This window comes from Schistosoma haematobium, chromosome 6 (assembly GCF_000699445.3).
Source record: "Schistosoma haematobium chromosome 6, whole genome shotgun sequence".
NCBI classification, from domain to species: domain Eukaryota; kingdom Metazoa; phylum Platyhelminthes; class Trematoda; order Strigeidida; family Schistosomatidae; genus Schistosoma; species Schistosoma haematobium.
The window spans coordinates 17,949,552-17,974,350 of record NC_067201.1 but is presented as its reverse complement, the minus strand read 5'-3'; the positions used below and the strand labels follow the sequence as shown (position 1 = coordinate 17,974,350).

Genomic DNA, 24,799 nt, shown 5'->3' with positions numbered 1-24,799 from the left:
GGAGGCAAACCAATCACTAAGATTCAAGAATAAAGGAGGAAGTAGGTAGAGCACTTTGAAGAACTCTTGAATGGACCAGCTACACTGAATCTGCCGGACATCAAAACGGCACGCGACATCAAGAATCGAGGAGACCTGCGTGGCCGTCAGCTGAAAATTGGGAGAGTGATAAGACCAGACAATACGCCAGCCGAAGCACTGAAGTCAGACAGAGGTAACTGTAAACATGCTCAACGTTCTATTTAAAAGATTTGGGAGGAAGAACAAGTGTCGACTGACTGGAAAGAAGCTACCTCATCAATATACCAAAGGAAGGAGATCTGAGTAAATGTGAGAACATAAGAGGCATCACACTACTATCAGCACAAAGAAAACCTTTTAACTGTGTTGTTGGACCAAACGGAAGATTCAGTGGACACTCCACTTCAGAATCAACAGGCTGGACTCCGTAAGGACCGATCGTACACAGACCAAATCGCTACATTACGGATCATCGTTGAACAATCACTTGAATAGAACTCGTCACTATACATCAACTTTCTTGATTATGAGAAAGTATTTGACAGTGTGGATAGGAGAACATTATGGGAACTTCCTCGACACTATAGAGTACCTGATAAGATCGTAGACACCATCCGGAATTCATACGATGGACTACAGTCCAAAGTTGTGCATGGAGGACAGCTGACAGACGCATCCCATGTGAGGACCGGAGTCAGACAAGGCCGCCTACTCTCGTGTTTTCTCTTTCTTCTGATGGCTGACTGGATTATGAAGACCTCAACATCTGAGGGGAAGCACGGAATACAATTGATAGGCTGTATGTGGCTAGATGATTTCGACTTCGCAGATGACCTGGCCCTTCTATCCCATAACACGAGCAAATACATGTAAAGACGACTAGTGCAGCGGTAGTCTCTGCATCAGTAGGCCTCAACATACACAAGGGAAAAAGCAACATCCTCAAATACAACACAAAAAACACTAACCCAGTCACTCTTAGTGGGAAAGCTCTGGAAATTGTGAAAACTCACGTATCTGGATAGCATCATCGATGAACGTGGAGTATCGGATGCAGATGTAAGGGTGAGGATCGCCAGAGCAAGGACGACATTCCAACAGTTGAAGAGCATACGAAACTCAAAACAGCTGTCAACAAATATCAAAGTCACACTCTTCAATATGAGCATCAAGACAGTTCTACTGTACGGGGCTGAAACGTGGAGAGCTACTACAACAATCATCAAAAAGATACAAGTATTTATAAACAGTTGTTTACGCAAGATGTTCAATATCCGTCGGCCAGATACGACCAGCAACAGCCTACCGTGGGAAAGAACAAACCAGGTTCCAGCTGAGGAGGGAATTAGCAAAAGAAGTCTGAGGTGGATAGGATATACGTTGCGGAAATAACCAAACTGCACCATGAGGCAAGCCCCAACCTGGAATCCTGAAGAGAAAAGGAAGGCCAAAGAACACACTGTGCCGGGAATCTGAAGCAGACATTAAAAGGATGAATAGCAACTAGAAACAACTGGAAAGGGTTGCTCAGAACAGTGTTCGATAGAGAATGCTGGTGGGCGGCCTATGCTCCTCCATGGGGAGTGACAGGCGTAAGCAAGTAATGCTTAGGTATTTCAGATATATTACTTGATGAATTTTGAGTAATGACTGAATAGAGTACAAAAGATAATTAGTCTGCCTCCTATCCTCGTTTTCTGATTGGATACTGGATTGGAAGGATCTCGAGACCAAAAGGTGTTAGGGTCTTGGTTGTTGTCCGTTAGTCACTGTCATTTAGTAAATAGGTCGCCGGTCGTGTAAAGAATATAGAACGACTATTCGGCAATTGAGCTATATATTACAACTGCTCCCATAACAACACATTGAACACGCGAATTCCAGTACAATTTAAGAACCTGTTCTTTTTAGACAGCATAAGTCTTTACCGGAACTTTTCTATAAATCCAAAATGAAACTCATGTGATAATAAAGACAGATGATGATGCACGACTAAGAGCCACTAACGTAACTGAGCAACCTTTTCGACAGTAGAATTGTTTTGCTCAAATTATTCTACTCACTGTTCTCCTTTACATCTTTTCGTTCAACTTATCCCAACAGCGTGAATCTACGTATTACTGCCATATGATGAAACATTACCGTGTCAAAAATAGAAAACATCAACCATAAATGAGAAATATGCATGTTTTCCAATAATAGAAATTACCTGTCTTAAACGTTTATTGATGTGTTGAACGATAAGTTGCAGAGCGACAACATTTTGTCCACCTATATTTAGAAAAAATGATATGTAATGAATAAAAGTGATTCACTCGAAATGCTTTAGCATTAATTTTTAACTATGATTTCAGTCTTGTGAAGATAAATACATAAACAATTTTGATGAACATAATGACGGATACTTGAAAAATAAAATTGACAGTCATTTTATCGAATTCAAACTGAAAAATGGATGGCTAGGATATCCCTTACCAAAAATGTAAAATCCAGAAAAATACTTACCTCTTGGAACAATAATATCTGCTTGAGCCATACTTGGAGCAATAAATTGTTCATAGGAAGGTTTGACAAAACGCATATATTGTTCTAGTACGCTATTCAATTCTCTACCACGTTCACTAATATCACGACGAAGACGACGAGATAAGCGTTCATCTGCGTCTGTATCAACAAATACCTTCAAATCCATTAGCTAGTGAGATGTAGGAAAAATACCAGGGAAAAGACCTATTAAGTTAAATGGATCATGTAAACATTCGACTTAAATACTTAACAGTACTAATAAACTCGAAACGACAGAACTAAAGGTGGGTGCCATTTGTATGAAAAATTGTCTATCCCCCTTGCCTGTGCCCGTGCGGAGCACCCTACTACCGCAAGGATTTGGAATTCACAACCTAGTCATACCACTACTCAACCGACTATTCTGATACCTTAGGACCTAAAAAATAAGTTTTACAATCAGTATAACTCAGTTTGTTAAAAGAAACGAGCTCCATCCATTAGCTCCGATAGGGAAGGTATTTTATTTAATTAATTATTTATTTATTTAAACACATAAACATTGGTACAAGAAGGCACCAAAAAGATATACGCCACATAAATCATTCGATCTGTGTGAGGGCTGGGATAATGCCCGGGTCCCCAAGCCGAGGTAGGTGGTTTTCTTAGGGGGCCACACCCGGAGCCTTCGACCTGAAAGTCTGATCCACAAGGCAGTGGAGCAACGTCAGGAGATGCAGTCTCATGGTAGCCGGTGACAAACAATAGGTTTATACGCCATTTGTTTCCTTTAGGGTCCTGGAGCCCATGTACACCATTGGTTTTGAACCAGGGTTTTCCAACTCCCCTAGGTGGATCCTCCGTATCCACCAATCCGGTTAAAGCGCCGGACTTCCGCTTTTCGTCCTCTCAGTTTCGTAAAGAACGCCTCCGCCACGAGAAGGCAGTGAGTAGGACTTCGTTGGCAGTGGTTGTATGCATGTGGCCACTTGAGAGCATTTCGAGAGGGAGAGCTGGCTCTAACCACTCTCTGCCGTACCAGGGCGTTTGGGGGCGATAGGGAAGGTAAGATGAAACCAAATATAATCAGAATGAAAAGATGTAAAAGTACATTTTTGTGCTGTTAGGAGCACTAAATGATCATATCTTATAATTCTATACAAGATCTGAGGACAAAATAGTATTATAAGTATCAAAAAAAAAGAATAGGTGTTAATTTAGGCGCAAAAGAACCAACCAAGATCAACTTGGAAAATAGATTGAATTTACTTTGGCCACAGCTTGCGAATAGAATACCAAAATTCCTTCAATGATAATAATATTAGCTCCGTAGACAGTATTCTATTGAACACAAAGATAGAATAATATTGGAATTTAAAAGTAAAATGTACGTCAATTACCATATGATGATAAAATTCGATCATTTCAGAATTATTCTGTAAACTATTTGCTAGAATACTAGTGTTTACTTGTGTTTAAGTGTGTCGAGTTAAAAAAAAGCTACATTCATTATACTTTAAATTGGGTTCACCTTAAGTGCAACAAACGAAAGAATCCCGCTTACCAGATCTACAACATGAAAGATATTGAAAAACGACCATTACCTTCATTAATGCTACATAAGTCTCAACTATTTTACTTATCAATAAACTGCATTAACAAAAGTATTGGAATTGAAAGATAAAGAGCTTCAAGTAGAAAGAAGAAATGAGAGTTAAATTTGTGTTCTATATGCAGCATGATGTAATCTAACGAGTACATATGTCAATTTTCTGGATTTGGCTTGAAGCAAAACTTTTTGAGTAAGGACTGAGGGGAGGCAAACTTCTTCAGTTTCTGAGAGCGATAAACATCAGTATCAGGAATAAGAATTATTATGATTATTTGAATGCATAAACATCGATACAAGGGGGTATCAAATACGTATGCGCCACACAACAACAACGAGGATGAAAAGAGAGAGAATGTAAAGTGTTTATAATAAAAGAGAACAAAGAATAGAAATTAATGTGTGAGAGTGAAATAATAATAACAATAATAATAATAGAAATAGTTCAGTTAGCAGAAATATAGCCACAAAGAATTATTTCAGTTAAAGAAGTTACGTTCATTTTTATGAAGAAAGTAAAAAAATTATGGTTGAATAGCCACTGGCTTCGATTCTAAGCCACGTCCCTAATCACTGTGTTGCACCATCTTTGGGACCCCAATCAGAGGTCTTGGTCCGTCCTGTACAGCTTTCTTTCATACTACGATACCATGTCATACACTGACCAAATCTCCACTTTTTCCAACCCTTCCCAGCATCGGCAAATAATGCACGACGTGGAATTCTTTCAAACGACATTCGTAAGACATCTTTAAGCCACCAAAGTCGATGTTTCAAGATAGCGACACTAACTGAACTATCGTCGCCGTGGCCGAACACACGTTGCTCATATTCCAAGACCTAGGTAGATGTTATTGACTGGCATCCCGTCATCCTCACAGATTGTTTCACTCACATCAGACTTCTTACTGCCAGTGACTCGGATGAGTTGGAAGAGCTTCCGGCATTTACCAGATGCAGCTGCTGTTTCCAGCTCATTAGCACACTCCAACCACCAGGCTTCTCGATCCTTACGCAAGCTTTGCCCGATTTCATTACGTAATATCTTTCGTTTGTGGTCAAACTCACGGTCACCCGGAGTAGACCAACGAGCTTCGATGAGTTGTAAGAAGCCTGAAGAAACCCAGTGCTTATAAGCGGGACGTTTCACGAAGCCGCAAGCAGCTTTACCCGCCATTTTCATGGCGTCATACAGTTGCAACCAATGCTCATCTATGCTTTTCGGTGGAATGGTAGCTAGCCTAGAAGCTAGCTCGATTCGATACTTAGTTACAACAGAAGTTGCAACCAACTTGCTGGCATCAATCCTTTGGTGAAGATCACCTCGTTGGCCACTGAAAAGTAGAGTAAGATTGGCGCAGACCAGGACATGATCAGAGTCCAAATAGGTACTCCAAAAGGAGCGGCAATCTTGTACACAACCACACCAGCGGTAGCTAATCGCAATGTGATCAATCTGAATCCAGTCTTGAGATGAAGAGGGAGGACGCCAGGTGGCACATCGGCGATGACTGTGCTGAAAGTTAGTGCTAGCCAGAAACAGGTTGTTGTCTGTGCACAGTTTCAGTAGACGGTCTCCGTTATCTGTCCTGCGACCAACAAGTCCCCATCGACCACCTAAACAACTCTCTTTTGTGCCTAGACGCCCGCCCTGAGCATTCAAGTCTCCAGCTAGTACTACAATATCTGTCGAACGCACGTTCTGGAGAAGAACAGTTAACTGGTGGTAAAATTCATCCTTGATTGCATTCGGGCTGCAATCTGTCGGGGTATAGGCGGAGATGACGAAAAGACATCGTTTCTCACACCGATTTCTTCTCACTTTCATGGAACTTTCTAATCTAACAGCATATAACCAACTGTTAGTGATTTTTTATTTTAACACATAGATATTGGTACAAGGAGGCACCAAATACATATGCGCTACACAAATCTCATTCGATATGTGTGAGGGTTGTGATACTGCCCAAGTGCCCAAACCAAAGCAGGTGGTTTTCTTAGAGGGCCACACCCCGAGCCTTCGACATGAAGGTCTGATCCACAAGGCAGTGGAGCATCGTAAAGAGATGCAGTCCCGTGGAAGCCGGTGACCAACGATTGGTTCATACATCATTTGTTCCCTCAGGATACTGGAGCTCATATGCACCATTGGTTTGGGATCCGGTTGAAGCGCCCGACATTTGCTTTTCGTCCTCTTATTTTCATAAACAACACCCCGGTCACGAGAAGGCAGTGAGTTGGACTTCCCTGGCACAGGCTATATACGCGTTAGTGAGGACCCAGTCGATTAGTGTTGCCTCAGCTCTAGCACTTAGTGCGACACCAACGCCAGGAAAACCAGACAAAGATGCCACAGGGTCCTCGGATAAGCGCACGTAAAACAAGTCTTTTGAAGTAACAGATGAAGATCTAATTTGTAGTACTCCACTAGTTTTGAATACGGATCCCGGATAGACAACAGACATCGATGTTAAGACTTTCTAAAGACAAAGCCAACCCAATCTATTGTCCGACCCGAATTAGTGTGTGAACGTTGAAGGAAGCCAGTTTGAATGGTATATGTGGTTTCAGAAAAACTGGTCCAGTATCTGTAGTCGGTGGTAGCATTCAACATTCGACTAGTCAATGGCTCGAGATCGTTTAGATAGGACAGGGTTTTTACCATAGGCCAGCTGTTGTATAAGTTGAAAAATAAGAATACACTAAATGATAATAAAGGGAGTAGATAAGCGACGTAGTATAAAAATGAAAACGAATGTAATTAAATGATTGTGAATATGATTTGTCTGAATGAGAGTTAAGGCAAAAGTAATTTTTCCAGTAGTAATTATCATTTAATTTGTGTGTGGGCTGGAATACTGCTTAGGTGCCCAGATCGAAACAGGTGGTTTTCTTAGGGGGCCACACCCTAAAGTTTAATCCACAAAGCAGAGGAGCAACGTAAGGAGATGCAGTCTCATGGTAGCTGGTGGTTAACAATAGATTCATGTGCCATTTATCTCCTCAGGATTCCGGAACCCATGCGTACCATTGCTTTTGAATTAAGGTTTTCCAACTTCCCTACGTGGATCCTCCGTATCCACCAATCCGGTTAAAGCGCTGGACATTCAATTTTCATCCCCTCATTTTCGTAAACAACACCGCTGAGAGAAAGCAGTGAGTAGGACTTCAGGAAGAAAAAAACTGTAACTCGGTAATTTATCTTTGTTAATTAAGGGTTATTCTGTTGATACTGTAAATCTTATATATGCATTAAATTGTTGGTTAATTAATACCACATGCTTCCAGTTCGATGCATTCAGACTTGGTTGTTCACCAGTTAAATAGATCATATATAATGTTGTAATTTTGGTGAAGATTTTGGAATAAGTGGTTGGATCTGTAGAGGATTTGTGGTTGATGTGTAAATAAATCATCATGCGTGGTCTTGCCTTTCTTTTTACAGAGAGCTATCTGTCCTTTTTTAGGTATACAGTAGCAAGTAGCAGTTTTTTCGTAGTCATAACAAAACTCGATACCAAGATATTATTAAGATAAAACAATTAGTTACAAAAATAGTGTTCCTGACTCTATAAATTAATTCACAATCGATCTTCCAGTGTATAGCTATCAATTTGTCATCGATTTTTGTACACATACATATCAATTGTATACATTTACCTTGAATCATCAACAAACTAGATCTTCTGATTGGAAAAAGCTGAAGACATGAGCATATCAGTATTGCAAGTTTTGTTTACGTAAATTCAAACATTTCAATACGCGATTAGCAGAAACGTGATGTAAAATACTTTTAAATAGGTGATTCTAAAATACACGGATATACTTACAGTATCCATTTCTCTAAGAAAACAGTAAACTCTAACCGTGTCTAAAAATCGCTTCACATTTTTAATACATTCCTGTCTGAAGTACTTAGGTAGGTAAAAAGTTTTCAAACAATTAGAATAATGACAATAGACAAAAACATGTTCATTGTCTCTGAATAATTCATTCATTCGACAATAATTTTATTGGTTGTAGAGGCACATGTGTAAAATAACGCTACATAATCAATGACGTCATTCATTTTTAGTTATATCCGTAACTAATTAAATTAACTAGTCAAATTGCACATCCCGAAACTTTCGCTACACTAAATTAGCCTAAACTTGGCGCGACTTGTTATTACTCAAATACCGATCAACAAGCAACATTTCTATGAATATAACTATTATATACAGTTTATTCATTAAATATATCTGTCCGGTATGTTTTAATTTCCTTTCTAATGTGCATTTGCTTATTTCCTGTTCTTTACCAATAACAGGTATTAAATGTAACGTTTTACCTCCTTCAATGATAGATTCGCACACTTTGGGTTAGCTGTACTACAGGAAAATACTTGTAGGTAAAATAAATATTACATTTGTACTTGAAAATATCATCAATTCAATTTACCGTTTTAGAAGTACGAGAATGGGTTTTAAAATCATATTCAGGTACTTCAATAGTTTTACCGTCGCGTAACCTGCGTAAATGATTTTCCAATAAATCAAGATCAAAAGCGCTTGGATGATCGAAATTGTAATGACAAGCAATAGCTTGAAGTCTTTGCTCTGGTGTAAGAACCTAGAGTATATTAGCATGGGAAAAGAGAAAATAAAAAGAACAAATAATGGGGAAAAATATTTATCAAACAAAAGTACTTCATTTCTACACACAAATACCTGTACGTCACCAAGCAAAATGATAGATATTATGTAAAATTTTATATGAAAGCAAATCAAACTGAGACAGTAATTTGGTGGTTAAAGTACTTGACTTTCAACCACTAGGTTGTGGGATAAAACCTAGGTTCGTCTACTTCAGTGAGGGCTAATCACTAGTGTTACTAAACCTTACAAACCACAACTAAAAAGCCGACTACACGAATCTATACATAGCAAATGAGTTACATTAGTAAACTACAGGAAATCAAGGGAATAAAAACATATTCCGAGAGGTTGACATTCATATATTATTGATGTCCCTATAAAAGATTAAATCTGATAGTCAACTAACCCTTTTTGACTGTTAGTATGGTACAATAGCAATTCGACCTCATGAACAGTTATTAATCGACCACTTTGTGCTATTATCAAAATTATAAAAAAGCAATGATTACTGTTTCCCGTTTTCAAAGAAATAGTCAAATATGATTTTATAGAACGTCAACTCAACGAAAACGAGTTTAAATATAGTATCAGAGATAATGATTAGCTTTTATTGACTGGAACAAGTAACATAATATGAAAGATGACTTCAATTTACCTAATTAGCCTCCGCAACAACCAGAGTGGGACAACGCTATAACACAATTCAACATACCCAAACAGTCCTTGCTTATCAGGCCGATAAGCCTGGACAATCCAAAATTTCTGGGATGTAATCCTCAGAATAACATAACTTGCTGATTTGTGAAAGACAAACTTTCAACCTAAAAACTTGCTCATTATTTTCTGAATTTTATTAGTCTGTTACACTAATATGTAAAAGTTTACCCACTACAAACATTTTCAATTAATAAAATTATATTCTAACTTCTGATCCCTATGGTAAACAGAAATCTAGTGAGTTTGGGCAGCGTAGTGGTAAGAGCGTTCGACCTCTGGACACAAGGTCCCAGGTTCGAACCCCACCATAATCACTTTGGTTTGGGCAACCTAGTGATATCACCAGCCATTACAATTAGAATATGGCTCATTAGGAACTCCCTGTTAAATAAGTTAACCTAACTAATTACTGGAATTATGTAGAATTGAGGATTAGACTAACCTTGTAGTATGAGTCCAAACTTATTAAACTGACCCACTGTACATCCAAACTTTCAATAATTACGCGGGCAACAGATGTTTTACCGCTTGCACTACCTCCACATATGCCGATTACAAAAGGCTGTTGAGTTTGTCCTTCAGCATTATACCAAGGTGGACGTCCATGCGTAAAGATAGTACGATTTCCTACGCGAAGAACTGGTTCCGGCAATCCCCAAGCAGAAGAAACGGAAGCGACCTGGAATATGTTTTACATACAACCAACTTACAAACTACCAAAGATTAATTACGCCATTAAAAACAATAACTAAAAGCAACGAGCAATGTTACACTAAATATTTGTCAAATAAATAAGGGGTTTTACGGTGCCTGACAAATAGCACTGTTATTAAAAAATAAATGGTCGATTCAGTTTTGACAAAGGTTCGGCAGATAATTCGACGTGTTTCCTTTACGAGTTTCGAATAGAACTAAACGTGTATACTGGCGTTATTAATGGTCTACAAAAGCAACGCATATGGTACAACGAGTGGCCTTCATCTATATAACAAACATCTACATGTGATAAGTCAATAGTTGAGACGTTTTTGGAAACTGTAGAGTTTTTAGAAAACTAATACGGTGGTAATGAAGAAACGTATTACATATAAAAGACACCTAGTTTTATGGTGATAATATGATATGATATGGTGTTTAAGCTGAAGCATGCAGCGAGATAACGAACTAGTGAAACAAAGGGGATTGGAAGCTTAAAAAATATTGGTGAATGGGTAGAAGTTAGAGATTGTGATGTAACCTTGCGTGAAGAAAAGGAGCGGATGGGAGTGATTTTGTTAACCTCCTATAATATGAATCTTATTGTACCGCCCATTAATTTAATGGAGCCATGAGGTTCATGTCATGTATAAAAGCCCTTCTTAAAAATACGGATTGTGAAAATGTAAGCCGATACGTGGAAAAACCGCATCCGGATGGCATGGCTATGACTCAAAAGTTAAAGCAATTATACTTTAACGCTTAATCAAGAGTTAAAAGTTCATTTCCTTATTCTCTAATTTATTTATTTGAACACATAAATATTGATACAAGAGGGCACCAAATATATATGCGCCACACAAAACAATGAGAATTCGAATAGAGAAAAAAAGAACAATAACGAACAGATTAGTGTAAGGTAGTGTAACAATAATAATAATAGTAATAATGGGGGAAACGGAAAGGTACAACCAAAAGAATTCTTTCAGTTAAGGAAAATACAACCACTTTTTATGAAGAAAGTAAAAGAAGCCTACAACAGGATCGCCATTGGCTTCTATTCTGAGCCATATCTGATAACGTCTCTAGCCACTGTGTAGCACCATCTCTCGGACCCCAACCAGGGAGTCGTGAAGGATCGACAGAAGCCAGTCCTTTGCAGCTTTCTTTCACACCACGACACCATGTCATACACTGACCACCTCTCCGCGTTTTCCAACCAGTCCCGGCGTTGGCAAATAATGCATGACGTGGAATTCTCTGGGACGACATTCGTAGAACATGTCCAAGCCACCGAAGTCGGCGTTTCAAGATGGTGACACCGATTGCATTATCATCTCTGTGCCCGAACACGATGCCGAACCTCTGCATTACTGACATGGTGTTGCACTGGCTGTCAGCAATCCTTCGGAAACAGCGATGATCGAACACAGAGAGTCGTCTAACATCCTGAACTCGGAGAAGCCAGGTTTCACAAGCATAGAGCAAAACTGCTCTCACCGACGCGTTGTAGATCCGACCTCTTACAGCCAGACTAACATCACGAAGGCGCCAAAGGTGGCCCAGATTGGCATAAGCCGCTCTGGCTTTCGCTATACGTGCATTGATCTCATCACTCACGCCACCACCAGCACTTATACAGTTACCTAGATACACGGACTTCTCGACTATTTTTATCTGCTTACTACCCAGGTTGAGTGCAGGTTCAGGGTCCTGTCAGTCTTGTAAAAGTACTTTGCACTTCGAAGGTGCAAATCATATACCATGCCTACGAACACTAATTGCCAACCGACTTAGTGAGGGTTGTATGTCTCGAGTATCATTGCACAGTAAGACAATATCATCCGCATACTCAAGGTGGAAAAGTCTTTCTCCAGGCAACAAATCCACACTACCATTACTTACATCCATCAGAGCTGTTTCCAGAATTTCATCGATGGCAAAGTTCGAGAGGAATGATGAGATTGGGAAACCTTGTCCAACTCCAATACTTGAATGGAACAATGGAGAGAGGTGGTCGTATGCCCTCACTTTGCCTGAGGTGTTTGTATATAGGGCCTTTAGGATGTTAATAAACTTCTCAGGCACACCCTTCTTCAATAGACAATCAGAGAGAACAGTCCTGTCCAACGAATCGAAGGCAGCCCTGATGCCAAGAAACACTACGATTGTTGGCCTCTGATAAGTATGACGGTGTTCTAACATTTGGCGGAGGGTGAAGATATGATCAATACATCCTCGACCAGGGCGAAAACCAGCCTGCTCCTTGCGAACCAATCTTTCTCGGGTTTTGAACAACCTACGAAGTATGACGAAAGCCAATAGCTTGGACGCAATCGGAAGTAGACTTATCCCTCGATAGTTGTTACAGGAACGACGTGAACCCTTTTTAAAGATAGGGACAACTATCGACTCATTCCATGACGTTGGTACACTCTCTAGTTCCCAGACCTTTGTAGACAACGTTGTCAGTTCCTTAGCCAGAAAGTCACCACCATGTTTAAAAAGAGCCGGAGGTAAGTCATCTGGGCCCAGTGATTTGTTACGCTTCAAGAGTTGGAGTTCCTTGCGGACTTTCCACTCATTTGGTGGATCAGCCGTCACCGGCCATGAAGGGCAGGACAGTCTGACCGATGTTGCCGGAGCAGCAGGCCAGTTGAACTACTCTTCGAAGAATTCTGCCCATCGTCCAAGACGTCAAGGGATGTTATTGACTGGCATCCCGTCATCCTCACAGATTGTTTCACTCACATCAGACTTCTTACTGCCAGTGACTCGGATGAGTTGGAAGAGCTTCCGGCATTTACCAGATGCAGCTGCTGTTTCCAGCTCATTAGCACACTCCAACCACCAGGCTTCTCGATCCTTACGCAAGCTTTGCCCGATTTCATTACGTAATATCTTTCGTTTGTGGTCAAACTCACGGTCACCCGGAGTAGACCAACGAGCTTCGATGAGTTGTAAGAAGCCTGAAGAAACCCAGTGCTTATAAGCGGGACGTTTCACGAAGCCGCAAGCAGCTTTACCCGCCATTTTCATGGCGTCATACAGTTGCAACCAATGCTCATCTATGCTTTTCGGTGGAATGGTAGCTAGCCTAGAAGCTAGCTCGATTCGATACTTAGTTACAACAGAAGTTGCAACCAACTTGCTGGCATCAATCCTTTGGTGAAGATCACCTCGTTGGCCACTGAAAAGTAGAGTAAGATTGGCGCAGACCAGGACATGATCAGAGTCCAAATAGGTACTCCAAAAGGAGCGGCAATCTTGTACACAACCACACCAGCGGTAGCTAATCGCAATGTGATACTGCCCGGGTGCCCAAACCAAAGCAGGTGGTTTTCTTAGAGGGCCACACCCCGAGCCTTCGACCTGAAAGTCTGATCCACAAGGCAGTGGAGCATCGTAAGGAGATGCAGTCCCATGGTAGCCGGTGACCGAAAATCGGTTCATACATCATTTGTTCCCGCAGGATACTGGAGTTCATATGCACCATTGGTTTGGGATCTGGTTGAAGCGCCCGACATTCGTTTCTCGTCCTCATATTTTCGTAAACAACACCCGAGCCACGAGAAGGCAGTGAGTTGGACTTCCCTAGCATAGGCTGTATACGCGTGGTCGTATGAGAGCATTTCGAGAGGGAGGTGAGCCCACCCCATTCTCAGCCATACCAGGGCATTTGGGGGCTCTAATTTAGTGGCTGAGAAGTAACTACAACAACTAAACCATGTACAGTTGTCCAGAACTGTATTACCTAACACAGTGAACACATTGGTCTTTGATCACAACAGTTGCTATCACACGTAGATTGAATTACGTACATGGTTCTATGATGGATCATTCCCAGGACGAAATAAGTTAGTGATATTTTCGATGTTATCGTCAAAAAAAGCCGGTGAGTCCCAACGAGAAGGTGTATTCTGTTGACGAGTACTAACCAGTATGAAACCCTCGTTTGATCCTGGGTTGACTAAATACGAACACTAAACAAATATTTTCCTCAAACTTTTATGCTTAAGTTCAATTTTAAAATGCTAATCTAATTTGGACAGAAATATGCGCATCATTATTACATAGGATTATTGTCTTCATTTCACAACCCGAGATTAGAGAACAGAAGAATGTCCAACACCAAGCTTTCAAAACTGTTAGCTGACAGCATTAAAGTAAAAGAATTTCTAAGATAAACAATTAAAATCTTCTACCTTTGGACCCTTGTTAATCTTCGGTGTATCTGTGTGTGTAACTTCTTGATCACAGCAGCTGTAAAGGATAAAAGTAGTTAGATAAGTAAATAGTACTTTTAACTCATCCAAGACATTTCGGTAACCATCAATTCAACCATGTAATCTATTATTCCTTCCTGGACTAGTTCAACTGGTTGGACAACACTAGACTTAGCCAAAATAACAATATAAGCACCTTATTGGTATTTTCATAGCATATAGGTAAAGAACATAAGGTAGGTTAGTTGACGAGAAATGAAGTTCTCGACTGTCGTTTAAGGAGGATAGGTGAATAAGTGCATCTAAAGTTGGTCCAGTAATAACATTAGATTCTAGATACATGGATAATGAAAATCTAGTGAACTCATTAGAAGGCGAAAAAATTTCAATTCAAATCGAAATAGGGTTTGGATTTTCTTTACACTAGTAGTCTGTTTTTACAGACGAAAGATCGAAATAAAAACTCAGTAAGGAATAGTTACCGCAATAAAAAGTGTAAACCTTGGAAATACTCCGTTTATAATTTACGTACAGTTGTGTGGGCTGTACGGGTAAAAGCAGCCTATCCCTCAAAAGATTCCGAAAAAGTCAAGTATGACTCCTTGCTTTTAACTGAGAATGAAGTTATTTCTTTACAGACAGGTATGATAGGTAAGTCAAACCACTAATTCAACGTTTTTTACACATGACCCGCAAAAATTTGAATTGATCTACTGATTTTCCATAAATTCAAGCGTAATATATTTATGAATCATTTTCAGACTCAAATTAAAAACCCTGAAGCAATCTAGAGAGTTCAGTCGAGTAGTAAGGGTTATAAAAATTCCGAACGACTAAAGGACCTGAACATGATTATGTGTTTGAATACCCATCCAACAAAGGAAACATGTGCAACTTGTGAAAAGAAAAATAAGCTGGAAACGCTCGGGCAGAGAGTTAGTAAGTCTTCAGTTTGAAGTTAGTTGTTATGGTACATCAAACAAACCCGACTGGTTAAGCAGGTAAGATTTCCAGAATGCTTATATATATATATATATATATATATATATATATATATATGTAGATAGATAGATAGATAGATAGATAGATAGATAGATAGATAGATTAGATAGATAGATAGATAGATAGATAGATAGATAGATAGATAGATAGATAGATAGATAGATAGATAGATAGATAGATAGATAGATAGATAGATAGATAGATAGATAGATAGATAGATAGATAGATAGATAGATAGATAGATAGATAGATAGATAGATAGATAGATAGATAGATAGATAGATAGATAGATAGATAGATAGATAGATAGATAGATAGATAGATAGATAGATAGATAGATAGATAGATAGATAGATAGATAGATAGATAGATAGATAGATAGATAGATAGATAGATAGATAGATAGATAGATAGATAGATAGATAGATAGATAGATAGATAGATAGATAGATAGATAGATAGATAGATAGATAGATAGATAGATAGATAGATAGATAGATAGATAGATAGATAGATAGATAGATAGATAGATAGATAGATAGATAGATAGATAGATAGATAGATAGATAGATAGATAGATAGATAGATAGATAGATAGATAGATAGATAGATAGATAGATAGATAGATAGATAGATAGATAGATAGATAGATAGATAGATAGATAGATAGATAGATAGATAGATAGATAGATAGATAGATAGATAGATAGATAGATAGATAGATAGATAGATAGATAGATAGATAGATAGATAGATAGATAGATAGATAGATAGATAGATAGATAGATAGATAGATAGATAGATAGATAGATAGATAGATAGATAGATAGATAGATAGATAGATAGATAGATAGATAGATAGATAGATAGATAGATAGATAGATAGATAGATAGATAGATAGATAGATAGATAGATAGATAGATAGATAGATAGATAGATAGATAGATAGATAGATAGATAGATAGATAGATAGATAGATAGATAGATAGATAGATAGATAGATAGATAGATAGATAGATAGATAGATAGATAGATAGATAGATAGATAGATAGATAGATAGATAGATAGATAGATAGATAGATAGATAGATAGATAGATAGATAGATAGATAGATAGATAGATAGATAGATAGATAGATAGATAGATAGATAGATAGATAGATAGATAGATAGATAGATAGATAGATAGATAGATAGATAGATAGATAGATAGATAGATAGATAGATAGATAGATAGATAGATAGATAGATAGATAGATAGATAGATAGATAGATAGATAGATAGATAGATAGATAGATAGATAGATAGATAGATAGATAGATAGATAGATAGATAGATAGATAGATAGATAGATAGATAGATAGATAGATAGATAGATAGATAGATAGATAGATAGATAGATAGATAGATAGATAGATAGATAGATAGATAGATAGATAGATAGATAGATAGATAGATAGATAGATAGATAGATAGATAGATAGATAGATAGATAGATAGATAGATAGATAGATAGATAGATAGATAGATAGATAGATAGATAGATAGATAGATAGATAGATAGATAGATAGATAGATAGATAGATAGATAGATAGATAGATAGATAGATAGATAGATAGATAGATAGATAGATAGATAGATAGATAGATAGATAGATAGATAGATAGATAGATAGATAGATAGATAGATAGATAGATAGATAGATAGATAGATAGATAGATAGATAGATAGATAGATAGATAGATAGATAGATAGATAGATAGATAGATAGATAGATAGATAGATAGATAGATAGATAGATAGATAGATAGATAGATAGATAGATAGATAGATAGATAGATAGATAGATAGATAGATAGATAGATAGATAGATAGATAGATAGATAGATAGATAGATAGATAGATAGATAGATAGATAGATAGATAGATAGATAGATAGATAGATAGATAGATAGATAGATAGATAGATAGATAGATAGATAGATAGATAGATAGATAGATAGATAGATAGATAGATAGATAGATAGATAGATAGATAGATAGATAGATAGATAGATAGATAGATAGATAGATAGATAGATAGATAGATAGATAGATAGATAGATAGATAGATAGATAGATAGATAGATAGATAGATAGATAGATAGATAGATAGATAGATAGATAGATAGATAGATAGATAGATAGATAGATAGATAGATAGATAGATAGATAGATAGATAGATAGATAGATAGATAGATAGATAGATAGATAGATAGATAGATAGATAGATAGATAGATAGATAGATATAGATATATAGATATATTAATAGCCCCAACAAAAAGCCTTATTATGGTATTTAATACGCAACAAGAACTCGCCTTGCGCTAATGTCTGACTCAGAGCTGGAGGCCATCTGTCCACAGAAAGTTGACGCTGGCTGTCAGCTACGCGCGATAGCTCAAGTCAACCACGCGATGCGAAGCGCACTAATGGAATTCCCCACAATAGCTGCTCAATACCTCAAGTGCCGTTTTCTCCAGTATATAAGTCCTCAACACCTTTACCACGAACTTGTAGAAACCGATTGACTTCTTTGTGCTCACTCCTTGTTGTTTTACTACAACCTTACTTAGCCTACATATTTACAACATTCATATTTATTACTGATTTCTGACAACAGACAACTAGCATGTTGTATTCGGTGAGTTCTCCCGATCTAGCAGAACGTAGGAGGGATGATTTATAGGGTCCGAGTCATTTCTTCGAATCAAATATGTCATGGATATTTGGTGCATGACAACTCTACTGTCCTCAAAGCCTTTCTCAAAACCAGTCAAATCGGAAGTCAGGAATGATGGTTTTTGAAGATATATTTGGAATGTAGTCGATATGTCCAGAAATATGTGGTTTAAGCTGACTGGTTGTTGTGAGTGATCCACAGCACGGCGTACCCAAACGTAATCTAGTTCTGTTTAACTGATTACCTTCACTTAAGGGCGTTTCTGATAAAACTAGTGAGGTCAGCATCACTTTCGATGACTTAGAACTATTTTTGGAATTTATTTACTGCTACAGTATCCTTTACATCGTAACCCGCCAACCTAACTTGCGGTAGGAATGATTAATGAGGTCTAATTCTCCAAGCCATACTGTGTACTCTAAGCCACAGAATTCTGGGATTGAACGACCAGCTATCCTCTGTACTTTGACAAGATATTCGAGCGACATTCTAAACAGGGCCTTGTAGACTGAATATGATTTTCAAGCTTCGGTCTCACCAAAGTTATATATACTGTGGTGAACATAGGATTTCGAGTCTCTCGGATACAACTATACCTCAATGAGCCCAAGTTTCGAGGTTGCGACTGCTTCTTGCCCTTAGTTTCCCGCCAGACAGGATTGGAAACACAAACTCTTCCTCTATACTGTGGTTAATTCCATTAATATCTTCAGCATTCATGCGGATATCCTTCGCTGTACTGATGGGCGTTAATCGCTATTTGAATAAAGTAGGCATGCCGTCTAAGTTGGCCGCCACTTCACGTCTATTCGCAACCTCTTTCACAATCTTGATGTCATCTGTTTAAAGTAGCATTGAGGATCTAAAGATGTGTGGAAATGAATTAGGATAAAATGAAAAACTAAAGAATCTATGTCGAAACCATTTGGTACTCCACTAACGGAAGATTTCCCCGCGGAACACTTGGAATTCATGGTCGATAGAATTCAATCTGCACTGGACACACATGACATTGATCACCACTCAGTGATCAATCAATTGTGATTACACCTCAGTTTTACAAGAGGGCGGTCACGGCCCGGATAGCCCAGTGGCAACGTCTCTGACTGTGAAACTGGGTGACACGGGATCGAATCCGCCAGAGAGCACCAGTTCCCTTAAGATTACAAGTACACCTTGCTGACGAGTGCTAAGTAGCACGAAACCCGGGTCCAGGGCTTCCTGTCTACTACCTCCAACCACCATCTAACACTTGGAATTCATTCCTACTTTTTGCTAACGACCTAACAGACAGTTTCTTAGAGAGGCCCTGCTTTCCTTGCATTTTTAAACTCCAAAAACAGTCTGCTACGAGGCATGTTATTGCTTGTTTGACTGAAGCAAACATGGACAACATCAACTTGTTTTCCGATATCAGATAACTAAATCCATGTTTGCTGCTATAAAGAGGCTAGCTTCTTGCTTTGTATTGTGGTTCATTATTTAACAAGTTATTGCGTTGCACTTAGGTCACATTGGCACTTCATATTCCTTCTTTTGAGGTATTAACTAGAGATGAGGCTGACGGCTTTGTAGTTTGGTGAAATTTGTCTTAAGTCCGCATCCGACTAACAGTTGAATCCTTCCAATACACTGGTAGCTAACTCTGACTGGGTCAAGTCATCAATATCGTAGTAAAGATTCGACAGATGTCTTATGTTCCATATGTTCTACAATTGTCGAAATACTATCCTTGCTTTGTCACTCCATGACTTCAAATGCGCATCAGATCCCCCTTGCTTATCAACGTTACGACCCACGTACGTGAAAGACTCCACCTCTTTCGAAGCCTCTACATCAAATGTGATCCAGTTTGTGCTCGTCGTGTTGCATTTGAGGATCTTGCTTTTTCTCTTTCATATGTTGGGGCATATTGCTGCAGTGGTTGCTGCAACACCAACCGTCGTCACCTGAATTTATTGCCGCGGATGGGACAGAAGTGTTAGGTCTCCTGAGAAGTTAAAATCATCCTAGCTGTCCATTGTATTCTGCGCCTCTCCTGAAATTTAGAGTTGCCCATAATCCATTTGACCACAAGATAAAGAAAAAAATAGATAAAATAAGCAGCCTTATCTGATAACGGTTGCAGGAAGTAATTTCCAGAGGATGTTCTGAATTATTTTTCAGACTGTTGAACAGAGAGTCTCGGTATAGCCGATTTCAGAACAAGTAAGGTATTTAGCTTGATAAAATTTGTCTGATTCCAAGACATAAATTAAAACCGTTAGATTCCAAGAAACAATTGTCTATGATGTCACAATTTGGTCCATCGCTTGTGTGTTTAAAAGCCCCTGGAGCATTTTTGAGCAGGTCTCTGAAACTCGGTATATGATAATTCTACTATCTGGATCTCTTCTGATGAAATGATTCCAAAGCCACCAAAAGCCAAGATTAACAAAATACAAGATGTTCTTGGATTGTTCGCAAAAGTATCTTTATGTATAATATCTTACCTGGCCACTTACTAGACGAGTTGCGTCACATAGTATACTTATGCTCAACAGACCTTTAAATAATCATGTACTCAATACAACTAACATTGGTCAGAACCAAAACTATATATCTCAAAGATTCATTTACCTCTACAACTTCCATATAATGATACTCTTCGTTTCACCATACACGCAAACGTAGTACCCCTAATGTACTATTTTTTAGTCCAGACCTAATTAATAATGTTTCTCTATTTATATTAATGGTCCTCCAGTTATAACTCTGTTATTGTATTATATCCCTCTAATCGCCTGAGGTTTTGGTAACTAAGGAAATACCTTAACAATGTCGGTCATCCACAATATGACCCAAAGCTTCTCTGACAGGATTAGGCACTGTACAACAAAAGGTGGTTATTATTTATAGCTATTAAGTGCCTGAAAATTGGCATCTTAGGATCTTACTGTTATTGATTCGGCCTAATGTGGAGGAAATTCTATGTAGTTATTTCTATCATGCAACACATTTCTGTTGCAACGAGTCCCCCGAAACATTTGGATGGCTATGTACTTGACAGTATTGAGATATTTGTATGTTTCATATTTAGAGTTGTTTTAATAGCACCTTGAACATTACTAAACGATTACTATCTTCTGATGGAACTGTATATTATTCACAAAACCGTTTGCAAGATTCTTTTCGTAAGCTTTAGTGTGGATACACATGTATATAGGTGAAATCCCTCCACATACATGTCTATGTAACAACAGCCATATGTTCGACTTTTTGGTGTAATGTTTTCCTTCTAGTTACCTTCAGTTTTACATTTTCTTTATGTCAGGCTCTAGATGAAAACTGTCATTATTTACTTTAACCACAGTGTCTTCACATCTTAACATGCAACATCATTTGTGTAATTTTGACGATGCTGCTGACTTCGTTTTAATTGATCTTTAAACTTGGCGGTTCTCATACTGCTCCTTTCTGGTCCCATTGTTGCTCCTTAAATCAGTTAAGTTGAGCTACCATTTAAATCTGGGATAAAGTCTCTGGATTTTGTGAGGTTTTTCTCCTACTGACAAGCATTTAGACTATATTCTTTGTAGGTTCGATTATTAGATGTTTACTACAGCTTGACTGCATAGATTTTGTACAAATCGTTCAGCTACCTGCACTCTGACAACTTAATTATTCGGCTGTTAACCGATTTGTAGGAGATACCTTCACAATTTGCCAGGTGACTAGCTTTAAGGTGTTCAGTAATTTATCTACCTGATGTATTTTAGAGTAGACTGTACAAGTTCTGTCGAGCAATCTGATGGGCTTTATAGCCTAGGGGATCCTTTCGCCTGGGTAATACCGCGTAATTCATACTTGCAATTTTTCTGATTAGAACCATACCCCGTCTAATTCTGTGTTCTGAGTTTATTTATGGAAAAGACAAGTTTTTAACGCTTAACTGAAGAACAAAGAAAACCTAAGCTATAATGGTTTGAATATAACGCTGTCGATTTTCTACAGGAGTGGCATAGAAGTAAATGGACTCAATACTACTCGACGCCGCTGTCATTACTCTCCACAGTCATGAACTGTACGATTAAATTATTTAGATTAATGAATACAACTAATTTTTTTATGTTCCATCGGATAGTTTGATCACGTTTTGGTTCTTTCTCTTTCTCTTTTTCACATCACATTGTCCTTTTTACACGGCCTGTGTCAAAGAAGTGTAACTTGAATGTCCAACACCTATTTGTATGTATTGTGCTATAAACTTGAATATTGCAGTTTGAATGCCGAATGTAAGATCCATTTTGAAGGTTTTGTGTGTTGGTGAAAATCCCTCCATGTATATACTTGTACTTTGTTACTATTGATCCCCTTAGTTGTACATTGTTGTCTTTTGATTACATTTGAATTGTTAATACTTGTATTTTTATTATAGTTTTTCTTACGCATTCACTAAGTTTGTGTTTCTTCCTGAACTGCATCTGTGTTGTTTTACTTGACACTTGTTCTTGGCGGTAGCCATATTGATTTTCTCCTCCTTTTGTGTGTGTTCTATCCAGTCAGGATAGAATAACGCTCATTTGTTGTGACTGGTAATTTTCCCCCATCTTTTATCAACTTATTTATTTATTTAATTCAGATTTGATTGATTGAACAATTATTGGTTGAATAGCCGGGTGGTAATATTTGTTCAGGTAACGATTTACATTTGAATTTATGATGAATTATAGAACGGCTATTTACCCGATTACTTGTTTTGATTTCGACGGGAAAGGGTGCATGTCTAAAGTCCCCGGTCGGCTAGTCTTCAGTCCAAACCGTAGTTTGGATTCTACACCGAAAACAATTTAACAAAGCAAATTTTATTCGATTAGACCAAACTGCTGCGTACCTCTCTAGAGAGTACTGAACTTCCCTGATTCTCTTACAGTCAACTCTTATAATGGCTGAGGCTGCATAGCAGTCATTTCAGCACGTAACAATAGGAGTAGGTAACAATGGTGAACGCCGGAGGAATCAGTCGAAATGCAATGGTTCAGTCATGGAGGTGCGGTCACTACAAACTCTTGCTTTTCGTACTGAATATGTTACTCCCTTCCCAGCTCAAATGTGCTTTTCATAAATGCTGGACGTCATCTTGCTGATCGCCACGTAGGACGAGTCATTGTGGACAAGGATGTTACTTTCACGTAAGATCTTATAGATTAAGCGGTTATATCATTACAAGTCTAAGACTTTATGATTACGTCAGTTAAATTGGCAGTACTAATACCGAACGAAATCATAATTCTACAAGACTGCTCCTTCAAGATATAAAAGAACTGAATGATAAACTACCAACTAACTGAATAGATGAACGAATCAAGAGCATAATCAACGCTTATGATGAGTACCACGCCGAAATAATAGGAACATGACAACTTACTCATATCTACCAAGAAAAAAAATGTAACTGAATATTTGCAACAGTAAAACAAAAGGATTGACACCATAAAGACGATCATCACTCAATAACTTCAATTATAAATACATCAGACAACTGTCGGTGTCTTCTTATCTATCGTAATCAAGACATATAATACTGTAGTAAGGCTAAAATTAATGTAAAAACCAGCCACCCCAACATACACAATTTATAACTAATAAAAACACATCAACCAAATCCTAATGTTACCTACATACTCAAGAAGCAAGTGTTTTAAACGGTTCACACCAACGTCCTTATCAGGGATGTAAAAAATCTATCAACTAAAAATAGGAATGATCATTCTCGGTTGAGGCACATCTATGGACAGCAATCACTGGATAGGAAATGAAAGAAAATATAGAAGAATTCGTAGAGACAACCAATGCAACACGGCAGTTGTACCGTGATTCCATGTGACCTCTTCTCCAGAAGATCCTACAGGCTTCACCAACCATGTTTAGTAGGAAGAGGTACGTCAAGGGTACTGTTTTGTTAATCTCCTGAATCAGATATACAGTGGAATCTAGTTTATTAGCTGCTTTGCCATGAGACCGAACAAGGACTAACATAAGGGTCTGTAATAACTCACAAATTCATAACGCTGCTATGGGACGACCTAAGTTCTCAAGTGTCCCGGTAGATATATTAGGATCACGCCCATTGACTAGAGATCAGTCCACTCCTTAGATTAACTGACAAATTAAGAAGGATCACGGTAGTTGGGACTGCGATCCAACTGCTCATCAAGACGGGTCGCAACCTCAGCGTACCCAAAAGTCTGGGGAAACTATGACACCCCAGTAACCACGGCCCTCAGAGATAGATCTGACCTTCCTCTCAGCTTGCGGGATACAAACGAATTGATGCTTTGAGAAGGGTACACAGGAAGTTAAAACATCCCAGAATCGAGTCACTGGTGGTTAAATTGGTCTATCCGTGGGAAAGGATAACAGCACATTATGTAGCGTAAACTAACACCCCTGACGTAAATGTTCTGCTGGACAGTCGCTTACTGTAATCAGAAAGGGATGTAAATATGTTGAATAATACACCATATTCTGGTCCGAACCTCATTAGTAAAATTCCGAGGGTGTTTTTTTGTGAAAGAAACATTACTGTGCAAGGTATCCCAGAAAACACGGACCCTGATCATGCAGACTGCGATATTCTGGAGTGAAAAATTGTAAAGTGGTCCTTAAAGCTTATAAAC

The 24,799-nt window shown here is 38.2% G+C and overlaps 1 protein-coding gene across 1 annotated transcript in view; it reads right to left on the bottom strand.

Annotated features, from left to right (window-relative positions):
- The window catches only part of UCKL1 (Uridine-cytidine kinase-like 1), a 30,200-nt gene extending 12,324 nt beyond the window's left edge, over positions 1-17,876 (bottom strand). Inside the window, exons 1-7 of the mRNA XM_051219468.1 lie at positions 17,779-17,876; positions 14,391-14,448; positions 9,932-10,168; positions 8,576-8,746; positions 3,796-3,867; positions 2,527-2,716; positions 2,231-2,292 (exon numbers count right to left, since the gene is read on the bottom strand). Of these exons, the coding sequence (XP_051065659.1) occupies positions 2,231-2,292; positions 2,527-2,716; positions 3,796-3,867; positions 8,576-8,746; positions 9,932-10,168; positions 14,391-14,448; positions 17,779-17,813 (825 nt within the window). The 5' untranslated portion in view covers positions 17,814-17,876. The remainder of the gene's footprint in view (positions 1-2,230; positions 2,293-2,526; positions 2,717-3,795; positions 3,868-8,575; positions 8,747-9,931; positions 10,169-14,390; positions 14,449-17,778) is intronic.
- Between the last annotated feature and the right edge of the window lie 6,923 nt (positions 17,877-24,799).